At 46.8% G+C, this 22,789-nt stretch overlaps 2 protein-coding genes across 13 annotated transcripts in view; both read right to left on the reverse strand.

Moving 5' to 3' along the window:
• Positions 1-17: 17 nt before the first annotated feature.
• Positions 18-16,711, reverse strand: cchcr1 (coiled-coil alpha-helical rod protein 1). 8 transcript variants are annotated; one of them, XM_060912381.1, is made up of 15 exons: positions 16,520-16,711; positions 15,995-16,093; positions 15,777-15,894; positions 11,404-11,674; positions 11,257-11,311; positions 11,050-11,157; positions 10,814-10,977; positions 10,625-10,727; positions 8,751-8,861; positions 8,497-8,628; positions 8,188-8,298; positions 4,775-4,881; positions 4,508-4,620; positions 3,235-3,310; positions 18-455 (listed from the first exon to the last, which is right to left on the reverse strand). In XM_060912381.1, the coding sequence occupies exons 3-15, from the start codon at positions 15,859-15,861 to the stop codon at positions 296-298; spliced, it is 1,596 nt and encodes a 531-aa protein (XP_060768364.1). In that variant the 5' UTR covers positions 15,862-15,894; positions 15,995-16,093; positions 16,520-16,711; the 3' UTR covers positions 18-295. The 8 variants fall into 8 exon arrangements, with proteins under 8 accessions (XP_060768364.1, XP_060768365.1, XP_060768363.1 ...); XM_060912382.1 differs by lacking the exon at positions 15,995-16,093 and having other exon boundaries at positions 16,520-16,588; XM_060912380.1 differs by lacking the exon at positions 16,520-16,711 and having other exon boundaries at positions 15,995-16,504.
• Positions 16,712-19,528: 2,817 nt separating this feature from the next.
• The window catches only part of stag2a (STAG2 cohesin complex component a), a 78,759-nt gene continuing 75,498 nt past the window's right edge, over positions 19,529-22,789 (reverse strand). For all 5 annotated transcript variants that reach the window (XM_060912585.1, XM_060912586.1, XM_060912587.1 and 2 more), the window contains exons 29-34: positions 22,525-22,733; positions 22,179-22,413; positions 21,986-22,078; positions 21,778-21,904; positions 21,582-21,659; positions 19,529-20,998 (exon numbers count right to left, since the gene is read on the reverse strand). In XM_060912585.1, coding sequence (XP_060768568.1) covers positions 20,975-20,998; positions 21,582-21,659; positions 21,778-21,904; positions 21,986-22,078; positions 22,179-22,413; positions 22,525-22,733 — 766 coding nt within the window. In that variant the 3' untranslated portion in view covers positions 19,529-20,974. The remainder of the gene's footprint in view (positions 20,999-21,581; positions 21,660-21,777; positions 21,905-21,985; positions 22,079-22,178; positions 22,414-22,524; positions 22,734-22,789) is intronic.

Consider the following 22,789-nt stretch of genomic DNA (forward strand, 5'->3'; position numbering starts at 1 on the left):
CCGGTGTGCAGGACTGATCAACAGTTACCGCAAACGTTTAGTTGCAGTTATTGCTGCACAAGGGGGTCACACCAGATACTGAAAGCAAAGGGTCACATACTTTTGCCACTCACAGATATGTACCGGTAATATTGGATCATTCTCCTCAATAAATAAATGACCAAGTATAATATTTTTGTCTCTTTTGTTTAACTGGGTTCTCTTTATCTACTTTTAGGACTTGTGTGAAAATCTGAGGATGTTTTAGGTCATATTTATGCAGAAATATAGAAAATTCTAAAGGGTTCACAAACTCTCAAACACCACTGTGTGTGTGTGTGTGTGTGTATATACACTGTAGCTGTAGGTCTCTCAATGCGTTACTGATCAGTTGTGGTGTTCGTTTCAGTTCCTGGGCGAGTGTCTCTCTCTCTGAGGTCAGAAGTACCACCTGTGACTGCAGTCTCTCAATGCAGCTACACACACACACACACACACACACACACACACACACAGTGTGTGATACAGTTCAGAAACAAAATTCACAAACAAAGGAACATTTAAGAAACCTTTTCAGTAATATAGGCACTCTCTCAGGAACCATTTCAGGAACGAAATAATATATCGATAACATTATTTTATGACTGTATTTCCATAAATCTGCTTTGTGCCAATGTACACGATTAAAAGCGCAAAATAAACAGAATTACCGTATTTTTCGGACTATAAGTCGCACTGTTTTTCATGGTTCGGCTGGCCATGCGACTTAGGCCGAATCCCATTTCACCCCTTGGACCAACCCCTTGGCCCTTCCCCTCCATTTTGCGCGTTCACGTGAAGGGGTAGGGGTATCCCAATCCCAGTTAACGCGGAGGGGTAGGGGAAGGGGTAGGGCTTCTGTACCCCTCCAAACGGAGATTTTCCTGGAGCTGACTCCAAACGAAGGGGTTTGAGTGATTTCCCACAATGCCATGCGGATTTCAGCGAGATTTCATGCGGATTTCAGAAAGATGGCGGTTCCCGCGGCGAAAGATTGTCATAAATGTATTTTCTCCATTATTTACGTGTTTTAAGTTGTTATCCAGAGGAAACACGCCGCTTGATTCGCTTTCGAGCTGAGAATGAGCAGCGATTTCTGAAATCCAAGCTGCTGCTAAAAAGCTTTGGGAGTGAGTATTGTTTTCGGTTGCTTTACTGCGTACGTTTTGTTCTGTTATTCTCGCTTTTATTGTTTACATGAGTGTTCTGACACCTCATTCTGTCGGATGTGGTGCACGAAGCGCCAAAGATATCCCATTCAGTGGTGTTAGTTAACAAATCACACCCTGCCAGCAGAGATTTCTGCCTCTGGCTCTGACTGTAGCGGCTGGTCGCAGCCAATGACGCATTTGGTCGCGTTTTGCTAACGTAAACGCTGACGGAGGTACGCGATGACGTATGCGATCGTTGAAGGGCTATCCCAATACGTAAGGGTTGAATTTCAAGCCCTATCCCTTGTAGCTCAGTTTCAAGGGGAAGGGCCAAGGGGAAGGGGGAGGGGAAGGGGGAGGGGTAGGGGTAGAAATTAGAATTGGGATTGGGCCTTTCACTCCGGTGCGACGTATATATGTTTGTTTGTTTTTTCACCGCGGAATAACTGGAGCTGATGCCGAGTCTGACGACAGCCACGCAGAAGAAGAGGAAACGGCGCTTCGTCTGCCGCTGGAGTTGGCAGAGTTGTTCAGAAGCGACACCGAGGATGAGGAATTCAATGGATTTGCTGATTTGGAGTGAAATCATCAGCTTGATAAACTTGATTGACCTGTGTTTTATTATTAATGATAGGCCTATAGTTATTTAAATAAGTTATGTAATGATTTTAGGCAGTGCTTAATTTGTGAAGTGGGAGGTCCCGGAACGCAGGAGGTGGGTGGGTCCGGCAACTCAAAAAAAAAAAAAAGGCGGGGGATGGTTTACTATAACTTTACGCACATGCGCTTATTGTGTGTGTAAAATAATAATAATAATAATATCAGACATTATGATCTTAGAAAACGCTTTAGTGACAAACAGTTACAGACAGTAATATGTCGTGATATTATATTATAAAATATTAATTATTAGTCTATATATTAAATTATATATTACATTTATCTTCTAAAATAACAGACTGTACTCATCACAACCGGTTTATTTCACCATTGGAGATCAGATCACACAAGACATGAGTTAAATGACTCATTTTAAGGATTTAAGTAGGGGATTTAAAAGCGGTTGTTGGTTTTTTTTTTTCACTAGACGGTTGTTTTTACTACCGTACCTGTCTTTGGAGATGATATACCTATAGCCTACTTGACCTCTGATTTGATGAAATAAAATTCGACAAAAATGAAGAATGACTCTCCTCGATGATGACTACAGCTTTAATAACACAGATGAAAGAGCCATGGGGCGATAATAAGCCCTACCGGTAAAAATATTCTAAAAGCAAACTAATTAATGCATCAGTAATAGGCTACTAATATTAGTTATAATAATAGTAATATAGGCTATTAGTAATAACGATAGTGATAGTATTAACCCTTTGGTGACTGACCCCTTGAAAATGGTTCCTCCAGGAACCATGACGTTTCAGTTGTCAAGACAACGGAAAAACTAAAATACAAATACAAGAGCATTTTGTTTTGTGCACAAGAGCATTGTGATGTATCTTTCTGTTTTTGTATTTTAGTTTTTCCGTTGTCTTGACAACTGAAACGTCATCGTTCCTGGAGGAACCATTTTCAAGGGGTCAGTCACCAAAGGGTTAAAGATAGTAGTAGATATTTAAAATAATCAGACTAGGCTACTTACAGGGCAAAGGGCGCGTCATCACTGCTCAGCTGTTCGTTTATTAAATAAACAATGCAGTCGCGCAGTAACCACGCGCCGCTTATCAGATACAATCACAGATTCTATGGATAGAATAACCCTTCAAAAAAGTGCGACTTGTAGTCCGGTGCGATGTGTATATGTTTTTTTCGTCTTCATAATGCATTTTTTGGCTGATGCGACTTAAACTCCGGAGCGACGTATAGTCCGGAAAATACGGTAAATTGAACTGGAGTTGAATATCTCTCAGGTCTTCTTTGGCTCATTGTGAAAAGGTTCCTGGATTCTCACTGAGGACTTTTTCAGAAACCAGAACTAACTGAACCAGGGACTGATTTTACTTCCAGCTGCAGTGACGGGAGTTATGAGGACATGGGACTGTTGGTGGGGTCCCCCCCCACACACCTGTCTGAAGTTGTAAGTTCTGCAGGTTTTGTGGCCTGTTGTGCTTCCCATAAAGCTTCTTTCCTCATCAGCAAACCTACACAAACATGAGATGGGAATCAAGAACCAGTTCCAAATGGTCTGATCTGTCAGAATTGTATGCCTCTGAGGTTATCGGTTCCTTTTATCGATGTCAGTGTGTTTTTCTGACAGCTGTGCATTGCAAAAACTCATGCATCATGACATAAAACTCAACATCCACGCTGCTGGAAAGTTGCAACAAGAAGCTGTCATGGTGGAGAGGCAGATGCTGTCCAAAGTGTGGCTTGTAGTGATGCCATGGGTCAGGGCTTTTAATACCCACCCCGTTAAGAGAGCCAACCCACATAAACATGTTAAATCAACCACCCACGCCTCACCAGCAAACCACCAACTTTAGCCTGTATAGTGATGGCATTCATATCATCATGTAAAGAGAAAAGGTTTTATTCACAAGCATAATCCACTGACTGCTCAGCACAGCGACTGTAACCTAATAGTGTCTGGGTGTAGAGCTATAAATAAACAGGCAAATGTTAGGTGTTCTTTACTGGAGAATAGCAGCAAAACATCAAACGCTTCATTAAACACATGAGCACTCTGTTCTCTGTCTCTCTCACACACACACACACACACTGCATTCTTCATATCTTAACAGTGAACTTGAACAAAATAGTACCCAACTGTGTTTTCTTTACCTGAGTGAGTGTCTGATGCTGCGTTCATGTGCTATGGGAAGATGATATTTTCCAGTTGGGAAGTGGTATTTACCAGTGTGTTGTGTTCACATGCTTTTGTTGTTGTTGACAAATTAAAGATGGACCAGATTCAAGTTAGCAATAGTTAGTTATCGTTAGCAATAGCGTCTGCTCTGGAGAGGTAAAAACAAACTATAACACATTTTTAAAGGAAACGGATTTCTAACGTATTATATTACACTTGTTAATGACGCAACATTGCATAGACACCAAAAACTACCCACTAGTACTAGTAAAAAAAACTTTAGTAGCGTACAATGCTTACCATTCAAGTGTCTTGTACCGCTCGCCGCCATGTTGAAAAGGTTAAAGTTCATCTCATCTCGGCAACTCGTGTATCAAAATTTTCTACGAGTTGCCCAGTGGAAAATACCACAAGAGGGGGCGTTCATGTGTGCTTTCCATGTCGGCGTTTGGTATTTACCATAATTCCCATAGCACATGAATGCAGCATGAATTCCCATTGCGCGCGCACACACACACACACACACACTTACCGTGCACTGTGTGGAGACGTGCGTTGGCAAAGTTGAGTCTCTGTGTCAAAGCACTCATATGACACTGAGCAGCTTCAAACTGACTTGCCCACTCCCCAACACACACACTCATCCTAAACACACATTGTGTGAGTGAGAGAGAGAGAGAGAGAGAGAGAGAGAGAGTGTGAGAGAGAGTTAATACTGATGTTTAAATGACTGATTTCAGTTAGTGTATGAGAGACGAAAGTGTTAACTAATCTAATGTAAGAAGTGTGTGTGTGTTACCTGTGTACTGTATCAGTAATGTGTGCAGCACATTTCTCACTGCTCTCTTTATATTTTTTCAGTTTCTCATTCTCTTCAACAGAACTACACAGCTGCTGCTCCAGCACCTACACACACACACACACACACACACACACACAGAGAAAATTCCTTTGTGGTCTTGGGAAGCCTGTGTACCTGTGCGTGTATGTCGTGTAGCTGTGCAGGAGGAGTGTACCTGTGCGTGTATGTCGTGTAGCTGCGCAGGAGGAGTGTACCTGTGTGTGTATGTTGTGTAGCTGTGCAGGAGGAGTGTACCTGTGCGTGTATGTCGTGTAGCTGTGCAGGAGGAGTGTACCTGTGCGTGTATGTCGTGTAGCTGCGCAGGAGGAGTGTACCTGTGCGTGTATGTCGTGTACCTGTGCAGGAGGAGTGTACCTGTGCGTGTATGTCGTGTAGCTGCGCAGGAGGAGTGTACCTGTGCGTGTATGTCGTGTAGCTGCGCAGGAGGAGTGTACCTGTGCGTGTATGTCGTGTACCTGTGCAGGAGGAGTGTACCTGTGCGTGTATGTCGTGTAGCTGCGCAGGAGGAGTGTACCTGTGCGTGTATGTCGTGTAGCTGCGCAGGAGGAGTGTACCTGTGCGTGTATGTTGTGTAGCTGCGCAGGAGGAGTGTACCTGTGTGTGTATGTCGTGTAGCTGCGCAGGAGGAGTGTACCTGTGCGTGTATGTTGTGTAGCTGCGCAGGAGGAGTGTACCTGTGCGTGTATGTCGTGTAGCTGCGCAGGAGGAGTGTACCTGTGCGTGTATGTCGTGTAGCTGCGCAGGAGGAGTGTACCTGTGCGTGTATGTCGTGTAGCTGCGCAGGAGGAGTGTACCTGTGCGTGTATGTCGTGTACCTGTGCAGGAGGAGTGTACCTGTGCGTGTATGTCGTGTAGCTGCGCAGGAGGAGTGTACCTGTGCGTGTATGTCGTGTAGCTGCGCAGGAGGAGTGTACCTGTGCGTGTATGTCGTGTACCTGTGCAGGAGGAGTGTACCTGTGCGTGTATGTCGTGTAGCTGCGCAGGAGGAGTGTACCTGTGCGTGTATGTTGTGTAGCTGCGCAGGAGGAGTGTACCTGTGCGTGTATGTTGTGTAGCTGCGCAGGAGGAGTGTACCTGTGCGTGTATGTTGTGTAGCTGCGCAGGAGGAGTGTACCTGTGCGTGTATGTCGTGTACCTGTGCAGGAGGAGTGTACCTGTGCGTGTATGTCGTGTAGCTGTGCAGGAGGAGTGTACCTGTGCGTGTATGTCGTGTACCTGTGCGTGTATGTCGTGTACCTGTGCGTGTATGTCGTGTAGCTGCGCAGGAGGAGTGTACCTGTGCGTGTATGTCGTGTAGCTGTGCAGGAGGAGTGTACCTGTGCGTGTATGTCGTGTAGCTGCGCAGGAGGAGTGTACCTGTGCGTGTATGTCGTGTAGCTGCGCAGGAGGAGTGTACCTGTGCGTGTATGTCGTGTAGCTGTGCAGGAGGAGTGTACCTGTGCGTGTATGTTGTGTAGCTGCGCAGGAGGAGTGTACCTGTGCGTGTATGTTGTGTAGCTGCGCAGGAGGAGTGTACCTGTGCGTGTATGTTGTGTAGCTGCGCAGGAGGAGTGTACCTGTGTGTGTATGTCGTGTAGCTGTGCAGGAGGAGTGTACCTGTGCGTGTATGTTGTGTAGCTGCGCAGGAGGAGTGTACCTGTGCGTGTATGTCGTGTAGCTGTGCAGGAGGAGTGTACCTGTGCGTGTATGTCGTGTACCTGTGCAGGAGGAGTGTACCTGTGCGTGTATGTCGTGTACCTGTGCAGGAGGAGTGTACCTGTGCGTGTATGTCGTGTACCTGTGCAGGAGGAGTGTACCTGTGCGTGTATGTTGTGTAGCTGCGCAGGAGGAGTGTACCTGTGCGTGTATGTCGTGTACCTGTGCAGGAGGAGTGTACCTGTGCGTGTATGTTGTGTAGCTGCGCAGGAGGAGTGTACCTGTGCGTGTATGTCGTGTAGCTGTGCAGGAGGAGTGTACCTGTGCGTGTATGTCGTGTAGCTGCGCAGGAGGAGTGTACCTGTGCGTGTATGTCGTGTACCTGTGCAGGAGGAGTGTACCTGTGCGTGTATGTCGTGTAGCTGCGCAGGAGGAGTGTACCTGTGCGTGTATGTCGTGTAGCTGCGCAGGAGGAGTGTACCTGTGCGTGTATGTCGTGTAGCTGCGCAGGAGGAGTGTACCTGTGCGTGTATGTCGTGTACCTGTGCAGGAGGAGTGTACCTGTGCGTGTATGTCGTGTACCTGTGCGTGTATGTCGTGTACCTGTGCGTGTATGTCGTGTAGCTGCGCAGGAGGAGTGTACCTGTGCGTGTATGTCGTGTAGCTGTGCAGGAGGAGTGTACCTGTGCGTGTATGTCGTGTAGCTGCGCAGGAGGAGTGTACCTGTGCGTGTATGTCGTGTAGCTGCGCAGGAGGAGTGTACCTGTGTGTGTATGTTGTGTAGCTGCGCAGGAGGAGTGTACCTGTGCGTGTATGTCGTGTAGCTGTGCAGGAGGAGTGTACCTGTGTGTGTATGTCGTGTAGCTGCGCAGGAGGAGTGTACCTGTGCGTGTATGTCGTGTAGCTGCGCAGGAGGAGTGTACCTGTGCGTGTATGTCGTGTAGCTGCGCAGGAGGAGTGTACCTGTGCGTGTATGTCGTGTAGCTGCGCAGGAGGAGTGTACCTGTGCGTGTATGTCGTGTAGCTGTGCAGGAGGAGTGTACCTGTGTGTGTATGTCGTGTAGCTGCGCAGGAGGAGTGTACCTGTGCGTGTATGTCGTGTAGCTGCGCAGGAGGAGTGTACCTGTGCGTGTATGTCGTGTAGCTGCGCAGGAGGAGTGTACCTGTGCGTGTATGTCGTGTACCTGTGCAGGAGGAGTGTACCTGTGCGTGTATGTCGTGTACCTGTGCAGGAGGAGTGTACCTGTGCGTGTATGTCGTGTAGCTGCGCAGGAGGAGTGTACCTGTGCGTGTATGTCGTGTAGCTGTGCAGGAGGAGTGTACCTGTGTGTGTATGTCGTGTAGCTGCGCAGGAGGAGTGTACCTGTGCGTGTATGTCGTGTAGCTGTGCAGGAGGAGTGTACCTGTGCGTGTATGTCGTGTAGCTGCGCAGGAGGAGTGTACCTGTGCGTGTATGTCGTGTAGCTGCGCAGGAGGAGTGTACCTGTGCAGGAGGAGTGTACCTGTGCAGGAGGAGTGTACCTGTGCGTGTATGTCGTGTAGCTGCGCAGGAGGAGTGTACCTGTGCAGGAGGAGTGTACCTGTGCAGGAGGAGTGTACCTGTGCAGGAGGAGTGTACCTGTGCGTGTATGTCGTGTAGCTGCGCAGGAGGAGTGTACCTGTGCAGGAGGAGTGTACCTGTGCAGGAGGAGTGTACCTGTGCAGGAGGAGTGTACCTGTGCGTGTATGTTGTGTAGCTGTAGTTGTGCCGTTTTGTCCTGAAGGTTGTGTTGTAGTAAAGCGATGTGTGACTGCAGCTTCTGAACCTCTTGCTGCAGGTCAGAGACCTAAACACACACACACACGGGTGAGTAGGAGCATCACTTTGATCGAAGAACAAATACACAATGTGTGCGTTATTGTGTTTCACTGTGATTTTTTTGAATGGTATGAGTGTTACCATTTCAGTGTGGTTATATATGCATGACTCTGTTGGGTAGTTGTGTGTGTGTGTGTTTGTGTGTGTCTGTGTGTGTGGACGTTACCGTGTGGTATAGTCGTGTGTTCTCAGTGTGTAGTTGCGAGTCTTTCGATCGTAGCTGTATGAGCAGCATGAAGACCTTCTCTCTCCACAAACTCAACAACTGAACTGACTTACATTTATGGAGAGGATCACACTGTACACACACACACACACACACACAATTATCAGGAGTCAAAATTAACTTTCTTTACATACACACTTGTTTCCATTACGTGTGCAAGATCTTTATACAAGGTGTGTGTGTGTGTGTGTGACCTGCTCCCCCAGCTCTCTCTCCTGTAGTATCAGGATGTCATGAGCAGATTTGACTCGGACATTCAGCAGCTCCACAGATAAAGACAATGCTTCTTTCTCCTTCTGCAGCTTCTACACACACACACACACACACACACACACACACACACACACTTTATATATACAGCAGTGCTTGAAAGTTTGTGAACCCTTTAGAATTTTCTATATTTCTGCATAAATATGACCTAAAACATCATCAGATTTTCACACAAGTCCTAAAAGTAGATAAAGAGAACCCAGTTAAACAAATGAGACAAAAATATTATACTTGGCCATTTATTTATTGAGGAAAATGATCCAATATTACATATCTGTGAGTGGCAAAAGTATGTGAACCTCTAGGATGAGCAGTTAATTTGAAGGTGAAATTAGAGTCAGGTGTTTTCAATCAATGGGATGACAATCAGGTGTGAGTGGGCACCCTGTTTTATTTAAAGAACAGGGATCTATCAAAGTCTGATCTTCACAACACATGTTTGTGGAAGTGTATCATGGTACGAACAAAGGAGATTTCTGAGGACCTCAGAAAAAGCGTTGTTGATGCTCATCAGGCTGGAAAAGGTTACAAAACCATCTCTAAAGAGTTTGGACTCCACCAATCCACAGTCAGACAGATTGTGTACAAATGGAGGAAATTTAAGACCATTGTTACCCTCCCCAGGAGTGGGCGACCAACAAAGATCACTCCAAGAGCAAGGTGTGTAATAGTCGGCGAGGTCATAAAGGACCCCAGGGTAACTTCTAAGCAACTGAAGGCCTCTCTCACATTGGCTAATGTTAATGTTCATGAGTCCACCATCAGGAGAACACTGAACAACAATGGTGTGCATGGCAGGGTTGCAAGGAGAAAGCCACTGCTCTCCAAAAAGAACATTGCTGCTTGTCTGCAGTTTGCTAAAGATCACATGGACAAGCCAGAAGGCTAATGGAAAAATGCTTTGTGGACGGATGAGACCAAAATAGAACTTTTTGGTTTAAATGAGAAGTGTTATGTTTGGAGAAAGGAAAACACTGCATTCCAGCATAAGAACCTTATCCCATCTGTGAAACATGGTGGTGGTAGTATCATGGTTTGGGCCTGTTTTGCTGCATCTGGGCCAGGACGGCTTGCCGTCATTGATGGAACAATGAATTCTGAATTATTCCAGCGAATTCTAAAGGAAAATGTCAGGACATCTGTCCATGAACTGAATCTCAAGAGAAGGTGGGTCATGCAGCAAGACAACGACCCTAAGCACACAAGTCGTTCTACCAAAGAATGGTTAAAGAAGAGTAAAGTTAATGTTTTGGAATGGCCAAGTCAAAGTCCTGACCTTAATCCAATGGAAATGTTGTGGAAGGACCTGAAGCGAGCAGTTCATGTGAGGAAACCCACCAACATCCCAGAGTTGAAGCTGTTCTGTACGGAGGAACGGGCTAAAATTCCTCCAAGCCGGTGTGCAGGACTGATCAACAGTCACCGCAAACATTTAGTTGCAGTTATTGCTGCACAAGGGGGTCACACCACATACTGAAAGCAAAGGGTCACATACTTTTGCCACTCACAGATATGTAATATTGGATCATTTTCCTCAATAAATAAATGACCAAGTATAATATTTTTGTCTCATTTGTTTAACTGGGTTCTCTTTATCTACTTTTAGGACTTGTGTGAAAATCTGATGATGTTTTAGGTCATTTATGCAGAAATATAGACAATTCTAAAGGGTTCACAAACTTTCAAGCACCACTGTGTGTGTGTGTATACGCACACACAAACATACCCCAACAACAAATAGCTAACATGCTAGTTTATTTATGCCTGTTTCTCGTCCTGTGTGTGTGTGTGTATATACCTCTACAATAGTGTGTTGTTCCTCTTCTCCTGTGTGTGCGCCAATGTAACTGCGTAACTTGCGCAGAGTCTCAGCCTGCTCCACTTTCTCACTTCTAAGAGCACTACACACACACACACACACACACTGTGTGTGTCAGGGCTGGGGTCCAGTTCTACACATCCTGACACTGTTGTTCGTTGTATCTACCTCAGCTGTTCCTTCAGCTCATCTCTCTCTGATGTCACTTCCTCCACCTGGTGTCTGAGTGATGTCATTTCCTGTGTGAGAGTGTGGAGTGTGTTCTGCAGCTCTGAGCTGGTGTGAGTCAAAGTTGAAAGCTCTGCTGCATGATGCTCACACATCTGCTGCACCTGCATACACACACACATACTCAAATGAGTTCTATGGTTATATATATATATGTGTGTGTGTGTATGCGCTACCTGTTCCTGTGTGTCTTTCTGTAATCTGTGTGTTTCTTCTTTAGAATTGTGAAGTTGTCTCTCCCACTGCTGACGCTGCAACACATACTCTGTCTGCAGCTCTGCAAGCTACACACACACACACACACACACACACAGAGAGAGAGTCACAATCTAAGACTAGAAAACAGGCCAAGGACAAATCTACAGCTCCGTGCATGTGTTTACCTTCTGTCTGCTCTGCTTAAGTTCAGCACCCAAGTCCTCTTGATCAATACACTGTCTGTAAAACACACACACACTCATTCACCGCATTGAAAACCTGGTTACACTGCATCAGCATGAGATGTGGTCACTCTGTGTGTGTGTGCCTGCCTGCTGATGATGCCGTCTCTCTCTCTCAGCTCCTCCTTTAGTTTCTCCACCTTCCTCCCCAGCTCCTCCCTCACTGGAACACGTGAGCAGTGCGTGTGGAGCCGCATCACTTCCTGCTGAGTGTGTGTGAGGGGGGTCCATGGATCTGTCCTATGGGGTGCGAGGGAGGGGACGGGGCACATGGGGGTCACAGAGGTCAAGGTCGGAGTCGAGGTCACAGTGAAGTGAGATGGAGTGAGCAGGGCTTGCGGAGAGGAGGCACGGGTTACACCTAACACACACACACACAATCATTTCAAGCAACAGTACATGAGCATGTGTATTTTTGGCTCCAGGGCTCCCCCTACAGTTGTGGAGTGTAAACCAGTTTATGCCACTGATGTACTCGTGCATTTATTTCCACGCTGAAAAAGACAAAATGTCAGAAGTCGAGTGATGATGGAGAGCCATATTCCAGAATTTTACACAAATATGACTGGATACTTTTATTTATTGTGATATCAGAGATGAACACAAACAACAACATAGTTTAATTTTGCTGAAATACCATGTTTGCATTTTCAGGTTGTACACACTGAATACTGAATCATTTGAATGTGGATTTTGTGTGAAATCGACATGATCTAGACACGTATTACACATTACACACACTGGGTGGTGTAATTTATTACAAGCTCGCTGAAATTTGCTTGCAAAATTACAAGCTTTCAAGGCTTATCTGATGCGAGATCGATAAAGACTGAACAGACGTTTTGGTGCACAATTTATTTATTTATGTTCATGCTCCCCTGAGACAGGACTGAGGTTAAATGACTTCTGTCATCTGAAAAAGTGATAAATCTCCATGAGACAGGGAAAACACTCATAAGGTTCCAGCAAACGTCACAATGTTTAATAAATAACGCTGGCGTGGCGTAACTCTGCTGTCGGACAGTCATTGTTTTCCCGTTAGCCGTGAGATAGATCACTACTCATGTCTTTAAGTCCCACATGCAGCTCAGACTTATTTTTTGCTGTGTTGCAGCTGAACTTTGCACAAATACCGCATGCAATTCGGAATAGTAGCATGCTATGCTAACATAACCAGGACCTTCCTAACACTGATATTTCTAATGGACAAAAGGCCTCTGCATGCTCTTGCAACAAGGCTTTCGCAGATAGCTTTTCGCAGACAGTTGTAATTTATCGTTGAGCGGGGAGTTTAGGCGTGCGCGATGTTATTCACCGGCACAACGCAAGGGGTCGCGAAGTCGCTAGGAGTAGTTGGTGGGTGTGGTTAGTGGAGTGTTTATCCTCCGGTTACTTATAATGACTAGAACTTTTTTTTTTTATAATGACTAGAACTGGAGTCGTATAGATGTACGTACTTCCTCACTTCCTCAATCAACCGCTCTTCATGCTGCTCCATCTTCGCTTGTGTTTTTAAAAATGGCGGTCGTGAAAACAAACCAAACCAGGAAAGTAGGGAAGCGGAAGTGCGTGTACAGCAGATGTAGAGTGGACCAATCAGAGCCCTCTTGTCTGCGGCGCTGTCTGCGAGGCTTCTGTGGTGGTCACAATTTTTGGGAGGTGCGCGCAGAGCGTCTGCGAAGGTGGGGGGGGCTACGCAGACACTGTCTGCGACGCTATCTGCGAGGACTGGGTTGTCAGCATAAATTGGCCTAAAGAGCAGCTCGCCAACTAAATTAACCTTCCAGAACCTGGAGGCTTCTGACAAACTCACCAGCACAACAGCACTTAGTCCAGCACCAATGTCCGAGTTTTCCCTCACAGAGTGCCGTAAAGCGTCACGCAGTTCTCGCGAGACGTCTCTCAGGGACACGCCCCCAGACTCGCATTGTGGTGCAACTGGTGAACTGGTGAGGAGATGAGACTGAAGACGAGCCACTCTCACCCTTACAAGCCAATGAGCCATCAGACTGATTTGGAAGCTGATGGTTGAAGACTAAACTCTGACATTCTGCTGCTTTAATCAATCAATAAATAATTAAAGTATTTCTTTACTGGAATATTTTATGTTTTTATTTCTCTTTTGAGACTGTAAGCATATCACACACACTGAAGATGAAATCAGGGGTCGCTTCCCGGCTCTCCCCTTTAAAAACACACTGACAAACCACTGCTACTGTAGAGCAAGACACGCCCCTGGGGGCGGGACATACACACTCGAGAAAGCATTTAACTGGTCGAACACAAGACTAGTACAGAATGAGTCATCAATTGGCCCTTTTCCACTACCCTTTTTCAGCTCGCTTCAGCCTGACACGGCTTGCATTTCGACTACCTCAGAGCAGCACGACTCCGCTCGCTTCAGCCCTGCTCAGCACCCAAAACTCACACGGTTTTGGAGTGGGGCTGAAGCGAACCAAACCAAGCAGAGTGGGGCTAGGGGCGTGAGCAGACACTCCCCTGTGCACTGATTGGTGAGGAGGAGTGTCCTCACATGCCCACACACGCCCCGCGAGCGCGCTGGGATCTGTAAACACCGTAAACCCGGAAGAATTACGAATTACGAGAATTTCTGAAGCCTTATGCGCCTCGCCTCATCTATACGCTCTTGCCAGTATCTGTTGGCGTTGTCAGTGACAACAAGCCACAGCACCAAGACCAGCAACACTAACGACTCCATGTCCTCCATGTTTATTGTTTACTCTCCGGGTCGTGAGACTACCGCTTAAAAGATCACTGATGTCACTGTTTGCGCCGCCTAACGACATCACGTGACGTCCACCCACTTTCGCTAACTCCACCCAATGTGTCCACCCACTTCCAGCCAGCACGGTTCAGCGCGGTTGTAGTCGAAATGCAACTCCAACAGCCTCACTCAGCTCGACTCAGCCCGACTCAGCACCGCACGGCTCAGCCCGACTCAGCACCGCACGGCTCAGCCCGACTCAGCACCGCACGGCTCAGCCCGACTCAGCCGCGCTGGTAGTGGAAAAGCGGCAAATGTTTCAGTCATTTCCTCATTTGTGTGTAAAAAATTTTTGTTGTATTTTTTCATAAATGTAAATATTGTAATTATTATTCATTACCTTTTTATCTATTTTCAATTGTAACATCTGATCTGCACTTTTATCTGATGAAATAAAGACATGACATTGCACTCAACCAGGGACATGAACAGCTCACTCAAACCGTGACTAGACGGTGACAGCGCGTGCTGTGTGCGCTGCTTCAGCTCCAACACAACTGCAACACCGCTTCAGCTGCAACACCGCTTCAGCTGCAACACAACTGCAACACCGCTTCAGCTCCAACACCGCTTCAGCTCCAACACCGCTTCAGCTGCAACACAACTCCAACACCACTTCAGCTCCAACACAACTGCAACACCGCTTCAGCTCCAACACCGCTTCAGCTGCAACACCGCTTCAGCTGCAACACCGCTTCAGCTGCAACACAACTGCAACACCGCTTCAGCTCCAACACCGCTTCAGCTCCAACACCGCTTCAGCTGCAACACCGCTTCAGCTGCAACACCGCTTCAGCTGCAACACCGCTTCAGCTGCAACACCGCTTCAACTGCAACACCGCTTCAACTGCAACACAACTCCAACACCACTTCAGCTCCAACACAACTCCAACACCGCTTCAGCTCCAACACCGCTTCAGCTGCAAAAAGAGCCGCTGCACTCCGTCTCTCCTCAGGACGCTCTGGAGCTGCTGGCGAGGCTAACCGGCGCTAGGCCAGGGTTTCCCAAAGTGTGGTGCGCAAGATAAAAAATGTAATGGCGATTTTTAACTCTTCTGCTACGCCGTAACGGTTCTGCAGTAGTTTGTGGCTTCATTCATTTGCGATGCTCAACTGGTTGAAATCGGCAAAACTAAATGCGCCACCACAAATCAGGGATGAAGGAGGAGAAACCCCGACAGATAGGGAGGAATCGGGGGCAATGGTGAGGAGGAGAGAAGAGAGGGAGACGGGATTGCAGCGGATGTGGGAGAAATGCGGAGTGCAGGCAAAGAGACGGAGGAAAGGGAGGAAAGGAGATCGCAGCAGGGTAAACGATGTGAAGATGAAAATCAGACAGGGAAAAAAAAAAAAAGGAAGAAATACGATGACAGTTATCTGGGTCTGGGCTTCAGTTGGATCGGCGACGCACACTGTCCCAGACCACAGTGTGTGGTGTGCTGGGTTCTCCGCTTTAGCAGCAATTAAACTAAACATCGGTAAAGACTGGGAGGTGTTGAGATGTTGAAGATTTGAGGCTGAGACGGTCTTCAGTTACCCCAAACATCGGAGAGCTCTGCGCCAAGGTGCAGGCCCAGCCGTCTCATTAACATTGGTATGTATTTGGCCAAATGGCATTGATTTTACTAAAAATATATACTGCTACTGAAAATAGGACCTGTATAGCCTACTGACCCACCCGCCGCCTGTCTGTCTGTCTGTCTGTCTGTCTGCAGACTGAGCCGCCAGCGCTGCACTTCAGTCAGATGGATCCTCTTCTTCATCTGTTCCTGAGATGCTCCTTAATTGTTGTATCTCTTTAAAATGCATATGTTCATAATTATCACTGCTATTTTTACTGTTATTATATGTTAACTTTTTTGCAAATTAAATTCATTCTCAATTCATTTTCATAACCTTGTAATGACAGGCTTGTGTTGCTGGTGTTTTAAACACGGATGAAAATCATATTTCCCCGGATCCGGCTGGGAGACTCCACGCCCCGGTGTGATCTCCCTTTGGAATGAATCGGCGCATTTACCGTGTTGCAACGTTTTAAAACTGTTACATTTCAATCCGATTCAAACAGGAGCGCGCAGTGTGAATGTGATTCGCTGTTCTCATTCGAGCACGACGCGCTGCCTTTGGAAGAAAGCTTTGGTGTGTTTTTCACTTTTGCGGTTTCCTGCAGGTGTGGCAAACCATGTTTATCATTTTAGCACGATTAAAGCTGCTGCCTTTATAAGAAAGCGTGCGGTTGTTGAAACTGGGGAAAGAACCGCTGGCTAAGCTAACCGGCGCTAAGCTAACCGGCGCTAAGCTAACCGGCGCTAAGCTAACCGGCGCTAAGCTAACCGGCGCTAAGCTAACCGCTGGCTGAGCTAACCGCTGGCTAAGCTAACCGCTGGCTAAGCTAACCGGCGCTCGCGCTTTCTCACTAACCTGATAAATGTGTCGTCATGAAGTGAGCCGGTGAGTTTAACTTCTCAACTTTCCGCTTTTCCATCGCACACGACGATTTCAATAACTTTTATTAAATTATATTAAACTACATGAAATAAACCGGTTAATTCAGGCAAGTCTTTACTTTACTTTGAAATGCTAGCTTCGCGCGCGCAACCGACCCGCCTCCAACACAAGCGCACGCGGAAGTGTTGCTACAGCGACACTTCCTGTTCTCCCCGGAAGTTAGAGGATCTCCCACGGATGTTGGTTAAGTTTTATAAAGTTGCAATAACAATAAATCCATCAGAAACGAAATTAGGAATATTAGGACTGAAATCGCAGCTGATCTCTCTGTGAATAAATAAAACTCCATCTTTCCCACCGACAGTGTGGAGTTTTAAACAATAATGATGGTTAATAAATTCCACACTCCTGGTCCAAATGATTAATTTTCTGTGCTCGAGTCTTCGTGAGAAACATTACACAGTAAATCAGCAGAATGAGCTTTCCGGCCCGATCACCTGTAAACGCATCACGTTTTATGTGAACTTTAACCTCCCCTTACGAAAACTAACCATGGTTTTACTATGAAAACTAACCATGGTTTTACTATGAAAACTAACCATGGTTTTACTATGAAAACTAACCATGGTTTTACTATGGTTTGTAGTTATTCATGGTTTTCATGTTTTTTTGGGGTAACCATGAAAACCATGGTGCATTTTACCTCAATGTTCACTTAAATTTTTAGGTTCTAAGTAAATGTTAATGTATCTGGGCTGTTAATCGAGATCCTTCTCTACAGCATTGACCGTTGGACGAAAGCATGGTAATACTACAGTTAGTGCATCCTTTTAAAATCAGACTATCTCTTTTTAAACTAATTTCGTAGTTACTATGACCTATTACACATACAACTATGATGCTACCACAGCTACTGCAATACTATGGATAAGTAAGTACACAGTAATGCTACGGTTGGTTCATAGTACTTAGAATCACCATGAAATACCATAGTAGAACCATGGTTACTACCATGGATGAACCATAGTAATACGATGGTTGGTTCATAGTACTTAGAATAACCATGAGATACCATGGTAGAATCCATGGTTACTACATAAAAACCATGGTAAAACCATAGTAACCATGGTAAATTTTCGTAAGGGTCCAGTTCACAGATTTAATTCACTTTAATTCGGTTCAGTTTTATTCTTGCAGCGCTTTGAACAGCGGACATCATCACGAAGCAACTTTACAGAAATATACACACCCCGGATATTTACATGGCTGCTGGCTTCAAATAAACACACAGGAATGGACGGGTTCACTGGGTGACGCTCTGCTGTAGGAGATCAAACTCAAAATCTCACTTTATTTCATACTTCTGGTGAACCTTTTCTATCCATCAGGGAGAAAAACACTTTTCTGCGTTCAGTGAGAGAGAGAGGGGGGTGTGGCGGTTCAGTGAGAGAGAGAGGGGGGTGTGGCGGTTCAGTGAGAGAGAGAGGGGTGTGGCGGTTCAGTGAGAGAGAGAGGGGTGTGGCGGTTCAGTGAGAGAGAGAGAGGTGTGGCGGTTCAGTGAGAGAGAGAGAGAGAGGTGTGGCGGTTCAGTGAGAGAGAGAGGGGTGTGGCGGTTCAGTGAGAGAGAGAGGGGTGTGGCGGTTCAGTGAGAGAGAGAGAGAGGGGTGTGGCGGTTCAGTGAGAGAGAGGGGGGTGTGGCGGTTCAGTGAGAGAGAGAGAGAGGGGTGTGGCGGTTCAGTGAGAGAGAGAGGGGTGTGGCGGTTCAGTGAGAGAGAGAGGGGTGTGGCGGTTCAGTGAGAGAGAGAGGGGTGTGGCGGTTCAGTGAGAGAGAGGGGTGTGGCGGTTCAGTGAGAGAGAGGGGTGTGGCGGTTCAGTGAGAGAGAGGGGTGTGGCGGTTCAGTGAGAGAGAGAGAGAGAGGTGTGGCGGTTCAGTGAGAGAGAGAGAGGGGTGTGGCGGTTCAGTGAGAGAGAGAGAGGTGTGGCGGTTCAGTGAGAGAGAGAGAGAGGTGTGGCGGTTCAGTGAGAGAGAGAGAGAGAGGTGTGGCGGTTCAGTGAGAGAGAGAGAGGGGTGTGGCGGTTCAGTGAGAGAGAGAGAGAGGTGTGGCGGTTCAGTGAGAGAGAGAGAGGTGTGGCGGTTCAGTGAGAGAGAGAGAGGTGTGGCGGTTCAGTGAGAGAGAGAGAGAGGTGTGGCGGTTCAGTGAGAGAGAGAGGGGTGTGGCGGTTCAGTGAGAGAGAGAGAGGGGTGTGGCGGTTCAGTGAGAGAGAGAGAGGGGTGTGGCGGTTCAGTGAGAGAGAGGGGTGTGGCGGTTCAGTGAGAGAGAGGGGTGTGGCGGTTCAGTGAGAGAGAGGGGTGTGGCGGTTCAGTGAGAGAGAGAGAGAGAGGTGTGGCGGTTCAGTGAGAGAGAGAGAGGTGTGGCGGTTCAGTGAGAGAGAGAGAGAGGTGTGGCGGTTCAGTGAGAGAGAGAGAGAGAGGTGTGGCGGTTCAGTGAGAGAGAGAGAGGGGTGTGGCGGTTCAGTGAGAGAGAGAGAGGTGTGGCGGTTCAGTGAGAGAGAGAGAGGTGTGGCGGTTCAGTGAGAGAGAGAGAGGTGTGGCGGTTCAGTGAGAGAGAGAGAGAGGTGTGGCGGTTCAGTGAGAGAGAGAGGGGTGTGGCGGTTCAGTGAGAGAGAGAGAGGGGTGTGGCGGTTCAGTGAGAGAGAGAGAGAGAGAGGTGTGGCGGTTCAGTGAGAGAGAGAGGGGTGTGGCCGTTTAGTGAGAGAGAGAGGGGGGTGTGGCGGTTCAGTGAGAGAGAGAGAGGGGTGTGGCAGTTCAGTGAGAGAGAGAGAGAGAGAGAGAGAGGGGTGTGGCAGTTCAGTGAGAGAGAGAGAGAGAGAGAGAGAGAGAGGGGTGTGGCAGTTCAGTGAGAGAGAGAGGGAGAAACGGGTGTGGCAGCTTGTGTAACCGGGGGGAGGGGGTGGAGGTCACAGTGCCGCTGCAGTAAGAAGTGAAATCACAGCCCGGGTTTATTTTGCTCCAAAAGTTTTTTCTCCAGACATAAATACAAACAGGAAATGCAACAGCGGACATTTTTCTTTTGTAAATAGAATAAAAAACACTTATATACAGTCTAATATATTAGACACACACACACACACACACACACACACACACTCAGCAGTTCTACACATGGACAATGAGGGGCGGAGTCTAAAACAAATTATGACGAACTCATAAATATGCATTGCCACCCCATCAGCCCCCAACACCCCTCACCATAGTTACCATCACCATGGGAACAGCACATCCTCTCATTAATAAGCTTTTCGTGATTTATGATTAAAACTCAAAATAAACAAAAGCCAAGCACAAATAAAACTAGGATTTAAAGATAGATTTTTTTTCTTCTGCTGAAGTGTTACATTCTAATGGAGAATAAAATAAAACTTAAATACAAAATAAATCAGCACCAATTCACATTTTCACACAGTCTGTGCAGAATAATATAGAATTATATATTTAATAGATATATAACAATATTATAATGGATAATAAAAGAGTTCAATCCGAGAGGTCGTGATCATTTTGGACCAAAAAAAAAAAAAAAAAGACCCCCCCCCCATCCCTTCAACACAAACACAGTCCATCAGCTGGGAGGAGCTACAGCACTAATGTAGCTCACATGTAGTCTCCGTTTATAGCCACCAGATTAGCACTGACCACAAAATCAGTCACTTTGTGACACACCGTTTCCCAGTCGGTTTTAAAACTTCCAGATACAAATCCATCATCCCAACCAACGCTAACACTCAGGTTTTAGGCTCCGCCCTCTATATGTGGGCCACACCCTTCACCCAAGTTTGATGCTGAGGAAGAAATGTATTTTTTGCTGCAGCTCATTCCCCCCCCCCCATATGCACATTTAGCACACAATGCTAAAATAGTAGCCATACGCTTCAGTTACATGTTAGCTTCATTAGCATCAGACACATCTCCACTGACAGGCTACACCGCGAGGAAAGAGACGCCGACATTCTGTCTGTAGCTGAAATGTTCCTGATAAAACTTTATTATAATAATGCGACTCTGGCAGCCAATCAGTTTCTGTCCTGGAGTGTTGTTACTATGGCAACTGAAAAACTATAGGACGATAAGGTAACGCGTGTAAGGGAGCTCAGTTAGAAAGATTATTTAAATCCTCACTCACTTTATAAACTTCTGATTTACAGCTGATTGTCTTTATAAAATCATCTAAAACATTAAAAATGTTTCTCTATAAGTTATATAAAAAAATAAAAGAAAAAGCAGTGCAGAACCACAGCTCCGCTAGCTTCGTCCACACGCTGGCAACACCACAAAGGCGTGGAACAGGAAGTGCAGCCTCACCACGCAGCTGGAGAACAGGAAGTGAGCAAAGCGCATTGGCCCTGCTTCTTTCTCCCACGATGAGTGCATCAGAACATCGACACGTTCAGCACCTACACACACACACACACACACACACACACACCCCCCTTGAATGTGTGTATTGTCAGATCGATGGAGCAGAGCATGAGTTCTATTTATTTTGTTGATCACATGAATAGTGGGTTAATAAGTACAGACGGGTGGATGATAGTGTAATGGAGGGAAGTTAGCTGAATAACAGCTGGAACTGAAACTGATAAATGGATGAACAGATGGATGAACGGAGGGATACAGAGTGATGGAGAGATGGCAAATTAAATAATGAGATGAATAGAGTGAGCAAGATGGACAGACAACTGGATAATGGCTTGATGCAGACAGATCAAGGGATAGAGAGAAAGACAAAGATAAGGAATAAGAAGGGAGTTGATGGGTGCACAGAGTTGGATAACGGATGGAAAAATTGATGGAGGGATGACAAAGGATTATGAATGGACAGATGACAGATGGTGTGATTATGGATGGCAGGATGATAGATAGAGGGACTGTGTACAGAAGGATTATTGATGGGAGGATGAAGAACACAGAGACAACAGATAGAGGGATGACAGATTAAGAGGTGATGTAAAGAGGGATGGAGGAATGAACACTCACAGAGTCGTCCATGATGGAGGCGGGGTCAAAGTAATCAGGTTTGAGCTCCGTCCTCTCACGCCGGTTTTTGGATGCTGGCTGCATAGACATACACAGTGGTTTAAAAATCTCTCTCTCTCTCAGTTTTGTGCCCTGATTGGTTAATTTAGTTAGTACAGCTCTGTACTCTGATACAGTGTGCTGTGATGACTCGCACCAGATCGATGTCCATGGTGTCAAAGTCCATGCCCTCATTCAGGTCTTCCAATCGCTGCTCTGATGACATCATCACATCTTCAACGATTGGCTCTTCATCATCTTCCATCAGACCTGCACTCCGCCGACTGTAAACAAACAGCAGACTGTAAACGTGGAACCCAGTGTCTTGAGATTCAAAGGGAAAATGCGTGCGCGAGTGTGTTTACATGGTGTGTTGCATGTGACTCCTCATCTTGGCATTCTGAATGTTTGCTCTCTCCTGCTGCTGCCGCTGCGCCAACATCCACGCTACCTGTGTACTGTGTGCGCACAATCAGCATTTGGGTCAAAGCTGTGAGTGTGTTGGTATTTTTTTGTGCCATGCACATTTACTTGTAACTGATGCGTGCATGCGCTTACTTGTAGTCAATGGGTGTGTGTGGCTGTTGTAACGTGTTGTGCTGTGATTGGTTGCTCATGGTGTACACGCCCACATATTCCTCCTCTGGGCGGAGCTTCTTGGCATCCCGCAGCACAGTGGAGGTCATGTGGGGTGAGGACATCATCACAGGAGGTGGTGACATCATGGGAGTCTGCGGCTGCTGCTCACGAGCCATCCACACACTCGCATCAGTGCTGCTACAGCTACTCTCCTCTGAGACGCAGACAGGCAGGCAGAGAGACAGACAGTGAGACAGGAAGACACACACACGCTGTATAAGAGTTCATTAGCATGACTGGACATAAGTACACAGAGATGACACACCCTCAGGCAGCTTCCTTTTGGAGGGGGCGGGGTTTACTCTGGGCTTCCGGCTGCGGGCAGAGCCTCGGCCACTGACACCGCTGAGGACAGACAGCGTGTCATCATCTGCCCCAGCCTGCAGAGAGTTCCTGTAGGAGATGAGGGGCAGCCAACAGTCCTCCCTCTGCAGGGACATCTGAAATGTCATGAAGCGCTCCAGGTACATGTGTCTGGAACACACGTGCGCACACACACACACCCCTATAACCCATACATCCTAGTTACA

Source organism: Neoarius graeffei, chromosome 28 (assembly GCF_027579695.1).
Source record: "Neoarius graeffei isolate fNeoGra1 chromosome 28, fNeoGra1.pri, whole genome shotgun sequence".
NCBI classification, from domain to species: Eukaryota; Metazoa; Chordata; class Actinopteri; order Siluriformes; family Ariidae; genus Neoarius; species Neoarius graeffei.

Excerpts from the sequence above, each read along its gene's own strand:
- cchcr1 (XM_060912381.1), bottom strand. The coding sequence starts at position 15,861 with ATGAAGAAGAGGATCCATCTGACTGAAGTGCAGCGCTGGCGGCTCAGT. Across the intron at positions 10,728-10,813 it reads GAGCTGAAGGAACAGCTGAG|TGCTCTTAGAAGTGAGAAAG; the intron begins GTAGATACAACG and ends GTGTGTGTGTAG. Across the intron at positions 8,862-10,624 it reads AACAACACACTATTGTAGAG|AAGCTGCAGAAGGAGAAAGA; the intron begins GTATATACACAC and ends GTGTGTGTGTAG.